The 12836-nt window shown below is 38.4% G+C and overlaps 1 protein-coding gene across 1 annotated transcript in view; it reads right to left on the reverse strand.

Moving 5' to 3' along the window:
* RYR2 (ryanodine receptor 2) overlaps positions 1-12836 on the reverse strand; it is a 512764-nt gene that overhangs the window by 273856 nt on the left and 226072 nt on the right. Inside the window, exons 27-28 of the mRNA XM_026649522.1 lie at positions 7816-7963; positions 40-248 (exon numbers count right to left, since the gene is read on the reverse strand). Of these exons, the coding sequence (XP_026505307.1) occupies positions 40-248; positions 7816-7963 (357 nt within the window). The remainder of the gene's footprint in view (positions 1-39; positions 249-7815; positions 7964-12836) is intronic.

Below are 12836 nucleotides of genomic sequence, written 5' to 3' on the forward strand. Positions count from 1 at the left end.
TACTTGCAATCAATCCCGTCAAAACAAACCTATACAAACCTTGAAGCCATCAAAGACAAAAGCTTGATCATCTGAGCCAAGTTCCTGGTCTGGCTGGCAGCCTGGCCTGGTCCAGCCAACTCTCATGTCTCCTGCAGTGACTGCCTCAAACTCAAAGTACCATTTTCCAGCCTTCACTGCGTAAGTCTTCTCAGTGCGGAATATCCGGAATCTTTCCATTATCCCAGTGCACACGTCTGACCTTGTAGCTGCGACGTTTAAAAAAAAAAAAAAAAGACCCTTATGTTTATCTGATAAAATTAAAGCAATGAAAATAAAAGGAGATTACTGTATAGTATCCATACTTCTCAACCTTGTTGAAAAATATTAGGAAGTAGATAATGGCATTTAGCAATGATTTACTGTAGACCATGACGGGAGGATAGCTCAGCGGTTTGAGCATTGGCCTGCTAAACCCAAGGTTGTGAGTTCAATCCTTGAGGGGGCCATTTAGGGATCTGGGACAAAAATCTGTCTGGGGATTGGTCCTGCTTTGAGTAGGGGGTTAGATTAGATGACCTCCTAAGGTCCCTTCCAACCCTGGTATTCTATGATCATGATGCTGCATAGTCAAGAATTGAAGCCCCAAAAGCTCAGTTAACACAGTGAGCTAGTAATGCTACCAATGATTGGTAATGCACAAGAGAATATCATAGACTCAGATTTTACAGGCCAGGAGGTTCATTATGATCATCTACTCTGGCCTCCTGCGTAACACAGACTACAGAATTTTTACTCAGTATTCCTACTTCAAGCCCATATTTTATGGTTGAGATAGATCATATATTTTTGAAAGACATCCCATCTTGATTTAAAGACTTCAAGAGATGGAGTTAACACTACATCCCTAGATAAATTGTTCCAAAGAGTAATTACACCTCACTGTGGGGGGAAAAAGTGCTTTATTTTCAGTCTAAATTTTTCTAACTTCAACACCCAGTCTTTGGATCTTGTTATGCCACTCCTTGCTAAATTAGAGTCCTTTACTATCAGAAATCTTCTTCCCTAGTTGGTACTTCTAACTGGGATCAAGTCACCACTTAATCTGATCTTTGATATGCTAATTAGATAGAGCTTCTTAAATCTCTCATTGTAACACTCCTGTACAAATATTTATTTACTGTAATGAGGCCTACCCACAGTTATATGTGCATAGCTAAAAGCACTTGGACCATGTAATTTAAGCATCCTTTTTCTGCAGTGGGAGGAGTGGGCAGAAGGAAAGGATACATTTATCTGCATGAGTCTCTAACAACTGTACACACCAGATGACCACATTTCTGCATTAGAAAAAATATCAACTTCCGACAAGGAGAAAGGGCAGAGGGTTTGAAAAAACAGATGCCCTTTAAAATACAAGTGTAGGAAAAATAATGGGCATTTCTTATTATAATAAGACTGACTGATTTGAGGTTAAGTGGGTGAGGTCATATCTTTTATTGGACCTACTTCTATTGGTGGGAGAGACAAGCTTTTGTGAATACACAGAGCTCAAGGCTGTAAACTGTTCAAGGGTAAAAGAAAAATCAATGTTTTGATGATGCTTGAAATCAGACCCAAAGAGGTATTTAGAAAATATTGCTAGATACTGAAATAAAATATAAGATTCCAATTGAATAGACTATCCTTATTCACTTTCCATCCTAAACTGTTGTATAGATATTGTGTCCTATTAAACAGTTGCCCTGATTGCAACAGCTAAAGAACAGCACACAAGTTTACAGGCTAAAAGGTTACTTATAAGTATCACATTTTCTGCCTTGAATATACTTTTCCTTCAAGACTAATATGGCTACATAACAATTCACTCAAGAGGGGCTCAGCATGAAACACGATTTAAAAAATCTCCAGTAGAAGGACACATTAATCTTACTCTTACCACTGACATTATTATGCAAACACTGTGTCATCTTGATCACAACAGATGTAAACTCCACAAAAAGATTAGTGGTACACTGCATAAGTGAACCGTTACGGCTCCTAATGCACCAGAGAACAGTGGAATGGTTGGGAAATGCATGGGTTTAAAAAATAATCTGTCAGTAAATAAAATGTAGCTAGATTTTTAAAAGGAAAGAATGTGCATGTGTCACTTTGGAGTGCATGAATACATCTATTATTCTCTCCTCTTTTTCCCTTACAACTGACACTGAGGTTTCACACTTTATCTCTAACCTCTGACCCTCTCCACCTACTCTTCTGAGCCCATACCTGTCCTGGCCTCTTGCTTTCATGCACTCCTCTTCCTTCCTCCTCAACCTCCAAACTCTTCTCTGGCTCCACCTCCTCAGAATGTAAGTATATTATGGTTTCCTCCACAGATGAAAAAAGCCAGCTGTTGATTTTGCCTCTCTCTCCCATTATGCCACCACTCCCTTCTTCCCCTCAGCTCTAACCTTATTGAGCATGTAACCTACAACCATTGCCTCGAGTGCCTTATCCTCTCCAACTTCGCTTCTGTCCACCTCACTCTAACGAAACTGCGCTCATAAAGTTTTCTAATGCCCTCTTCTAGAAAATATCTCAAGGTTTCTACTCCACCCAGAACTTCCTTGATCTCTATGATGCTTTTCGTACCTTCATTCATACCCTTTTTTTTGACATCTTATCCTGTCCTCTTCCTATCTCTCTGGCTGATCCATGGAAAGAGAGAGAGAGCAGGAGAACCCACCAAAAGGGAGAACCCAAAGGGCTCTCATGTTGGCTGCCTCCTTTTCTCACTTTACAACCTCTCTTTCATCCTCTTACACAGCTTGAACTACCACCTCTAAGCTGATTACTTGCAAACCCTCCCTATTCCTAACTTATCTTTCCCCATCCAGTCCTACATTTTATCTGTTTCTGACATTTCCTTCCAAATGTCCCGTTGCCAAGTTAAACTTAATACAGTCACCCTTGTGCAAACTGGGTGTAAATGGCAATGATCACGTTTTACAACGATGTAAAGGACTACAAGGCACAAGGAAGAGAAGAAGAAGAAGAAGAAGAAGAAGATGGCCCCTTATTGCCTTCCCAATTCCCATATTCTCTGTCATTATAAACAATGTCACCATCTTACCAATCAGTCAGGCCCACAACCTGGGGCTCATCCTTCAATTCCTCCATTTCCCTTCTCCTGCACATCCAGACACAGTTGCCAACTTTCATGCGGTAAATAAGCACCCCAATTTTCACAATAAGCCAAAAATCAAATTAAACCCATTTCAAAACATGGCCAAAACAAGCCAGTCCCTAAGAACCCCAACACTCTATGTGACTAGATCCCCCCGGCATGCAGTCTGGGACTGTGGTGGGCCTGCTGTGCACTCCTCTCTCCCCCCCTTGCCCTTGCTTACCATGAGCCAATCAAAAAAAAGAAGCAACAAGCTACAACAAGCAACAAGACAAACAAGCAATAAGCTACAAGCCAAAAACTAGCCAACAAGCAACTCACAAGCCAATTAAGCCAAAACCAAGGCCAATCACTGCGTTTTTTTCACGGATTTGGCATGTCTGCATCTAGATTATGTCTAAATCCTGCTGCTTCTTTCTCCACAAGATTTCTATAATTCATTCTTTTACATACAGCTAAAACTCCTATTCAGGGACTCTTTCTCTCATCTTGATTACTTGATCATCTCTGATCTTCCTGTTAGCTCCACTGCTTCCCTTCAGTCTGTACAAGACATAGCTTGTAAAATCACCTTTCTTCCCTGCTGCTTTGACCACGTCAACAACCCACTCCCCATCTCACCCTTCCAATCCCTCCACTACCTCAAGTTCCAGCTACTTGTTCAAGCCTTGAAGATTCTATGTAACTCTCTCCTCGGTACTTATCTGTTCTTGTCTCTTTTCCTGCCTTCCATTCCCTCTCCTCCACCCTGCCAGTGATGCCAGCCTCAGCAAATCTGCCCCTGAGCTTTCTTCCACACAGCTATTTATATACTGCATTTTCTATCCTGCCTGCTCTACGTGCCCATTGCCCTCGCAGCATTCAAATGCCTCCTGAAAACCCCTGGTGTCATAACTCTACAAGAAATTAGCTGACTACTAATAGCAAGGTTGAACAGCAGTTGGGAATAGTGTATATATCGAATTTTAAAAAAACCTAATCATCACCCAACAACTTGTATGTTTCAGCCATTGCCCCTACACTTTGTCTGATTCACTGTATTTTTAGATTCTAAATAGTTCTGTATCTTCTTCTTATGTTTGTACAGCACCTAGAACATTTGGGGTGCTACTGGAAGCAATAAATGACAATTAATAAGGATACAGCTGAAGATACTCCATTTGGTTAACCAAGGCTAAAAAAAAAAAAAAAAAATCATGAATCAAAAACCAGAAAACCACTAGAGGTCTCTAAATCCTTTTATAATACACTTTATAGAATTTGAATGATGAAGAGGGGCTTCCCAAAATGTTTCAAAGGAAAACATCCTATGTCAGACAAGAAAACCTTAGAAAGCAAAGATTCTGCAAAACAATCACTTTTTAAAGACGATAACTATAACATAGCACTTTAACTATCAATTCACAGTATTGTCAGACTCTAAAAATGAATAAAAAACCTGCCACAAGCTTTACAAATACCTTGAACATATTACTTAGAAAAATACAGGTTTATTCTTCATTTGCATTTATTTAATATTATTATTCAAATTTTATTAAGTCTAGGCACTAAATTAAGCATTTAATACATTGACACAAAAGCTAAGTAATATGCAACTAGAAACACCCAATTTAGTACAAACATAATAAAATAACTAAAATACAGGAGTCGCTTCTGAGACACTTATGCATGAATGTTAGGGCTAAAAGCATCTCAGAACTGCGGTATTTGTGCGTGTGAACTGTATGTGTGTGAGTGTGTGTAACAATTGCAAAGTCGACCCCAAGAAGGGGTACCCCAACATACATCACAGGAGAGTCCTCCATGGCAGTATAAATCTCCACACTACATTGCAGAGGATGCAATATCCAATGTACTCTAAATAAATAAAATAGTAGGATATTGATAGGGTGAATTCAATATAAAATTACCTTATTTCGCCTCATTTAGCATATTCCTAGAAAAACCTAGTGAATATGAAGATATTTTGCATAATTTTCTCCATCCCAGCAGGCCCACATATTAATTGCAAAAGAATTTTTATATGTATCCATAGTCTTCCTCACATTAGCTTTATGCCCCCACCCCCTTGCAAATTTTATTCCTACTAAGAACAGGAAAATTTTGTGTGTGTTTCTGTGGGTAATGACCATTCTTTCTTCTTGGCAGCCTCATATGTACTTTGACCTCACCCACTTTCCCAACACAACACCCTGTTAAGCTCCTCTGCAATGCCAGTCAAGGAGAACCCTCAAAACAGTTTCTCCCTGAATTCTCAGAGGAGAACAATGGAAGTAACCAGGCAATTTTTCTTGGGCATTACCATTTCTGCTCTCAAAATTTCTAGCATACATTTATTTGAATCAGCACCCAAAATAGGGTTCTGAATGTTTAAGTCTTATAAATTAGGTTTAAATAATGCTTTCTTTTCCTTCAGGAACGTTGTAAACACAGAACACTCTTTTTAATAATACCGAGGAGAAGTTAATAACTGAGACTTGTGAGTTTCATTCTACAATTCTACCATAGAAACACAGGCCACACATCTTGAAAAATAATTAGCTTTTGGCCCTAATGCAATCTACTACATAGGAGGGAGGGATAGCTCAGTGGTTTGATAATTGGCCTGCTAAACCCAGGGTTGTGAGTTCAATCCTTGAGGGGGCCACTTGGGGATCTGGGGCAAAATTGGTACTTGGTCCTGCTAGTGAAGGCAGGGGGCTGGACTCGATGACCTTTCAAGGTCCCTTCCAGTTCTAGGAGATAGGATATCTCCATTAACTTATTTATTTATAATTTATAGCTGAGAGTATTGTTATTAAAACATATGCAGACTTAAATATTTAAGTGTAGTGAGAGGCATTCTGTTGACTTTGACATCTGTTATTTAACGAGCATTGCTAGTGGGACAGTGGTGTACACTACATACAGCAACTCTCAGTCCTTAGTTTGCCATCTAAAATGGACTAAAAGCACATTTCAGACACCAGACATTTAGGGGTAATCTCAAAGTGGTACAGGTATACTGTCTTAATGATTTCATTATATACTTATGTTTTGATGAAGTTAGGGAGGTCTTCTTAACTATCACGGAAGCACACAGAAGAGAACACCATGCACCAACATGCATACTTATACCTATTAGTTTATTTCCAAAGCCATGTATCCTAGAGCAAGCTTTATAATACATAATAATGAAAGCTTCCCTAAGAAATAGTTTCTCTGTGTATATCCAGTTTATAATTTCTGATTTTTTCCCATAATGTTTTTTCCCTGCAGCCAGTATCTATTTTATTTCTTTATACAGCTGATTTCTTTTAAGAAGCAATGATGAAATAACATCTCCTCTGAGTGACAGGTTATCTCCGGTAGGTATCAAATGCCAACTAAGGAAATGGTGCAGGAAGTGTCTTCACACTCTAGATGTTCTGTGATTAGAATACTCGTGAGCAACACTGCACAGTCTGTTCATTATCTGTAAATTCAAACTGACTGGGAAAGTGACCATCTTTCAAATGAGGGCACTCACAAATTGATCAGAAGTCCTTTCTAATGGCTCCCTACCATTAGAGCAATCATCTAAAAACTATCATAAAAATGGTCTCACTAGAGTCACAATTTACAAGAATTTGTCACCTATTTTCTTGTCTTTGAGATTAGTCCTTGCATTGGACATTAACCAGTATGAAACACTGGACAACAGCTAGCTTCCTACTTGCATAAAAGTAGTTGAAAGAATATAAAGGTTCATTCCTTCTTGAACGCATGTGCGTAACATCCGGTACTGCAGCCTTAAGAAAAGTTATGCCCATTCATTAAGAAAGTAAACAAATCCTCAGCTTTTAGAGAAAAGTATTTCAGAGCCAATGATTTCACACAGACTAAGTTAAACTGATGTGTAAGAATAAAACAAAGTTGTCTACAGCCACATGAAGTCTCATTGACATTCAGGTCCACACTAAAGGATCCTCTGAAGTACTGGGAATTACATTACTGTATTAAATTTCCTACATACAATATGTGTAAATTGGTACTGAATCTGACTACGACCAAGCAAATTCACCAAATTCTGAGGTCCTTACTCAGTTTACACTGAGTTCTTTTACTCTGTTCTTCAACGGCTCTGCTGTGAGAGTTTGATGTAGAGGTTGAGGCAATGCTTGATTCAGACACCAGTCCTTGGGGAACACTACCATAAGGCTGAAGGACTCAGAAGATTGATTAGCATAACCCAATGGCCTGGGAAGACTTAGCAGAGTCCCTACATGCTGAGGTGTTTTTGGACACAGAGCCTTTCTGGGTACCCATTCCCATCTCTGGAAAATGAGACATGGACTGGATGCAGGGTCATCAGGAAGATCAGAGCTGGAAGACAATAACCTCATGCCACCTCTAAGAAATGAAGCTTAAGGCAATTTTCCTTGGCAATACATGTGCTGCTAGTGAGTGACTTCCCTGATTTGGAATAGACATTTTGCTTGTTCATCAATGAAAGATGGGCACAGCCTGAAGCCAGTGGATTTGGTCATCCTCAGCAGCCCTGCAATGGCTCAGGAAACAGTTCAATAGGATTAAAAAAACCCTACCCCTAATAAACTTAATAACAAATAAATATGCCTACATCATTACCAATACCTATTGAAAATTACATGGATTCTTGAGATTAAAAAAATTGAATTAAATACCGTGATCTTGATCAGGAGCCTCCAGGTTGTAACCGTAGCCAAGAAGGGTGCGGACGGCCTCCCGGAGGCTATCTTTGTTTGACTTCTTGGTACGATCATCCAAAAGGGCATACGGGACAAGGCGGGGGTTTCTTCGATTCTTCACATCCTACATAAGGATATGTTATTAAAAATCATTGCAGTTTCAGAGAGACCAAGCTAAAATGAAGCATTTTTCTTACAAATAAAATTGCAAGGACAGATAAAATGTACAGTAGCATCAGTTTAAAAAATATGATTTGCACAAAGTGAAATGAAGACTTGCATAACACCACACATACAACAAGCATCTTGCAGAGGAAACTGAAGTTTTTGAAATCGATTTGGACACTGAATTCAAAAGAAGCAAGTTATTCACAAATATTGACATTTAATGGCGTAAATTTTCTTTCATTTTCCACCAAATAATTTAATGGAAATATGTTCAGGCAACACCAAGTGTGAAAATCAAGAACAGAAATGAATTGTTTACAATCTAAGATTTTGCACTCTCTTTAGAATGGGGATCATGTTTTTCTTCTCTGTGCACAGCAACCAGCACAATGGTGTCCTAGTCCATGCCTGAAACTCCTAGGAGCCGACATAATATAAATACTTGATAAATAATAATAGTGCCAATCTTGCACTACCCAAAGTGGAAGATTGGAATGGAATGGAAGCAGGATCAGTCACAAGATTCTTATCTTTATGTAGAAGAACAGAAGTGTCACAACACCAAAATCTAAAACAACGACTGCTTCTAATGTGAAATACTCAAGGCATATATTTTTCCAAAAGAAAATATTGGATTTTACAGTTCTAGTAAGAAAATGTCCTTCCCTCAGTGTGGTGCTCTACTGTGGAATTTTGTTAGCATAACATAAGATAAACGCAGCTCTCTGCTCCCAGTGGAATGAAGCTATTAAGTGAGTTCAAGTTTGTTTTTAATATAAAATTCTTTTTTTCCCTTTGCTAAGGTCATTTCAATTGCAAATGTTGCTTATATGGTCTATTTAGTTATACATTATGATAATTCTAGTAAGTATTTTAAATTGCCTCTCTACATTTTCACTTCTGCACTTAAGAGAATCTATTGGCAGTGGCAGAAGCAGTGCAATAGATCTCTCCATATCCTTGCTAGTTGTGTAGAGACTAATTTTTTAAAAAAAAGTTAAAGGTTGAATCTGCCATAATAAGTTGACTATTGTATAGGAACAAAAACCAAAGACATTGGGAACTTTCTACTAATGGGAGATACCAACAATTGTGAAAATGAAAATATCACAAAATATTGTCTTAGTATTTTATTTTATTATGGTTCTAATATTCAGAATTTTTCAGCTTTGCCCCTGTACTCTCTCGCACACAATTTTGCATCCTCAAGCAGCAGATACATTTTGGTACTACAAATACTTGTGGCTGTTTTCCTTATTAGCTATGACATATCTAGCTATCTGATACAGTAGCACCCTGGTAACTAGACTCTTAAGTGTACTAAAATGTGGTTTTTGCCTGCCAAAAGGCTCAATTAATTCTCAGTGCAAAAGGGAAATTTGATCTTTCATGTGTACTTTCTTACTAAGACAAGCCACAGCATAAAAACGACATAACCTGGATGTTAAATGTGCCATCAAGGTGATAGCAGCATATGAAGCAGACACACAAAATGTCAGGTGCTGCTCTCCCCAAGAATGTTACAGGTCACTCAGCTAGAGGAGCAGTGACACTGTTGGTGTAGAGATGTTTTTTATGATGAACTATAAAGAGCCCTTTTGTGGCTCTCTATCCACACATTCTCAAACCATTTTAAGGATGACATCCTCTCTTCTCTAGACACATCATTTGGTACATGAGTGTTGCAGAACATGGCACCTCAATAACCTTTAAGTTCCTTTTCAATTTATACATAAATTCAATCCTCCTTACTCCCTTAAGGACTAATGTAATGTAAAGATTGCTGGGACAGAGAAGGGAAAATTTGGTCTAACCTGTGAATTTTCTTTCTAGAATCTTCCAGATTTGACAGTCTGATTCTCCATTGGAGGACTGCATTACGTGCAGAGGTTTTCTAGTAATTACTTGCTTTTTAAATAATTTAAATGAGATGAGTAGGTTTTCTTCAGGGAAACCACTAAATTTCTTGTCAACTCTCTGCTGCAAACGGTTTGAGTTAAACAACATTTGTTAACGTTTACATATAGTTAGTGTTTTTCAGTTTTGGAAGTTATCATTCTATCAAACACAACATTAGTAATTTACACCTGAATTCTGGATTGCTTAAGGAAAAAAGCATGGGGACTAGAAAAGTACCTGCAACTATATGCAGGGAACAGAGCAGAGAGATATAGGAGGACATGAATTAACATGTTTGAGCAAATATAGTGGAAATGTAGGTTCTAAAGGCTCATATCAGGCAAACAATGCTCCATACCAGTGACAGCTATCAGGAAATAGGCAGAAGGGATGGCCCAAAGAAATGCACACAAATAAGAACAATGTGGGCCATCTAAGAGGCTGTTAAAACTCCCATTAGAAACAAAAGGATCAGGCCCATCAACCCTTCACAGTTGAAAGAGATAGTAAGGTGTATATGTGCATACATGCATGTTATAGGTATGTGGCAGGCACACAGAACAGATAAATGATCCAGTGAGGGCACATCATATATAAAGAGACTTGGTATGAGAAATGATAAAAGATAAAAGATAGTATGTGAGGGAGTCAGGCCGCAGAAGCATCCACAGAGCATTGCCCGTAGCAGCACAGAATAACAGAGTTAAACGGCCAGTTTGCACAAGCAGCTGTAAGGAAAGCAACTATTTAAAGGATCCAAAAGGAATCTCACACTGAGTTGTGCACTTTAGAGGTAAATCAACAACAAAGTGCCATTTTCCTATATTATCCCCTACTAAACATCTTCCGTAATGACATGCAATAACACAGCTTTCAATGCTGCAAGGTATGAAACAACTTATGAGCATGGTATGCAATTAGGTTAATGAACCTATGCCTTGTTGTGCTTGGACACTGTTGTGGAGTTCAACAGAAGTGCAGGTCATCATCTAAGTGGTTTAAGGAGAAGACAGACAACTAGACACACATTACAGTGCTTCTCAAAGAAGAGGAAATAAAAGGAACAACCATAGAAAGCATGTAATAGAAGGAATATTGGAAAGACATGGATAAGCAATTGACATGGTCACAAGTTAAGTGATTTAGAACATCAGGTATTTATAAATATGTTTTCCACAGGGGACCTAATTATTTTGTTCTCATAGCCATGGATGCTGACAACATATGGATCAATAAATGATTAGCAGTCACCTTCTATCACTGAATTTAAGGAAAATTCTCTTGGAAGTGGATTCTGTTCAGTATCAGAGGAGCTATTCCAATAAAGTACTATGCAATACCTCTTCATTTGGCACTGGTGCAACCACAATTAGAGTACTGTTTCCAGTTCTGATACCCACAATTCAAGAAGGATGTTGGTAAATTGGAAAGGGTTCAGAGAAGAGCCATGAGAATGATTAAAAACTATTTCTTATAGTGATAGACTCAAGGAGCTCAATCTGTTTAACTTAACAAAGAGAAGGTTAAGGGATGACTTGATTATAGTCTGTAGGTACCTATATATAGAACAAGTATTTAATAGTGGGCTCTTCATTATGTCAGAGAAAGGTATAACGTGATCCAATAACTGGAAGCTGAAGCTAGACAAATTCAGACTGGAAATAATGCAAATGTTTAACATTTTCACCATTGGAACAATTTACCAAGGGTCATGGTGGATTCTCCATAACTGACAATTTTTAAATCAAGATTGGATTTTTTTTTTGAAGATATGCTTTGAGAATTATCTGGGGGGAGTTCTATGGCCTGTATTACTCAGGAGGGCAGACTAGATGATCACAGTGGTCCTTTCTGGCCTTGGAATCTATTAATCTTGTGTTTAGCTCCCTACTCAAGACCTTGTCTAAACTGCTCTTTCAATACCCTCATCCCTGTTGAAGAACACATTAAGGAAAGTCAATGATTTTGACTAACTGCAAGTGTAAGCAGTATGATAGATGCTATAGCAGTCTGGCTATTAAGCCTCTCCCCTTACTCATCACAAGTAGTTGTAAATTGTGGCATGGAATTTGCAGGAGACATGGCATGGAACTTGGTTAAATGGGGTATGATTGCATTCAACTATTGCATAAATAGGATCCTGCTCCCAGATATCTTGAGTAATGTCCCCACTAATAGTCCTTTAGCAGGCAATATTAGTACTATAGAAGAGAAGTACTGGGATAAATGATCCTGCTCAGAAAATGCATTTCTCCACATATGATCCAAAGAGACACAGTCCTGCAAAAGGTGTGTAACCCAGTTACAAATTCACCCCAGGGGTTCACACAGAATAGTACCTTGAACCTGCACTCCATTACTGTGACATGATTATACACGAGCTTCTCCCACGTGTCCTGCCTGTGGCACAATTGGTGTCTATGCAGTTTCTATACTAATCCCCATTGGCATGATTGTCTGCAATTCTATCACAACCATGGCACATTAGGCCTGTGCACAGCATACCGAATGAAAACTGAGTAGTTTATTTGCACAATACAAAAAAGCTTTCTGGTTCAGAGTAATACATGTGCCCTACACTCCACATTTAGAAATATTCTAGTTCACCATGCCAGTTTGCCCACAATGTATGGTGTTATTGTAATTACTATATTGCCTTGGTTCTGAAATTTGTTTAGTCATATAATTCCTATATATGGTATCTGTATACAAATGGTATTGTCACTGCCACCGTTGGTCATGTTTGATCTTCAAATACCACTCTACACTTCCAAGACATGGCATATATGTCATCTGTCTTTTTATGATGCTATCTGGGCAATTCATTCCACTTCTGAGACTTACCACTTTTTCTACTCTTACTAACATGAATTTACTGTTTTATATTGTAATCTTATAACAGAATTTGGCCCTTACAGAACATCTTACTG

Source organism: Terrapene carolina, unplaced genomic scaffold (assembly GCF_002925995.2).
Source record: "Terrapene carolina triunguis isolate 2854851 unplaced genomic scaffold, T_m_triunguis-2.0 Scaffold85, whole genome shotgun sequence".
NCBI classification, from domain to species: Eukaryota; Metazoa; Chordata; order Testudines; family Emydidae; genus Terrapene; species Terrapene triunguis.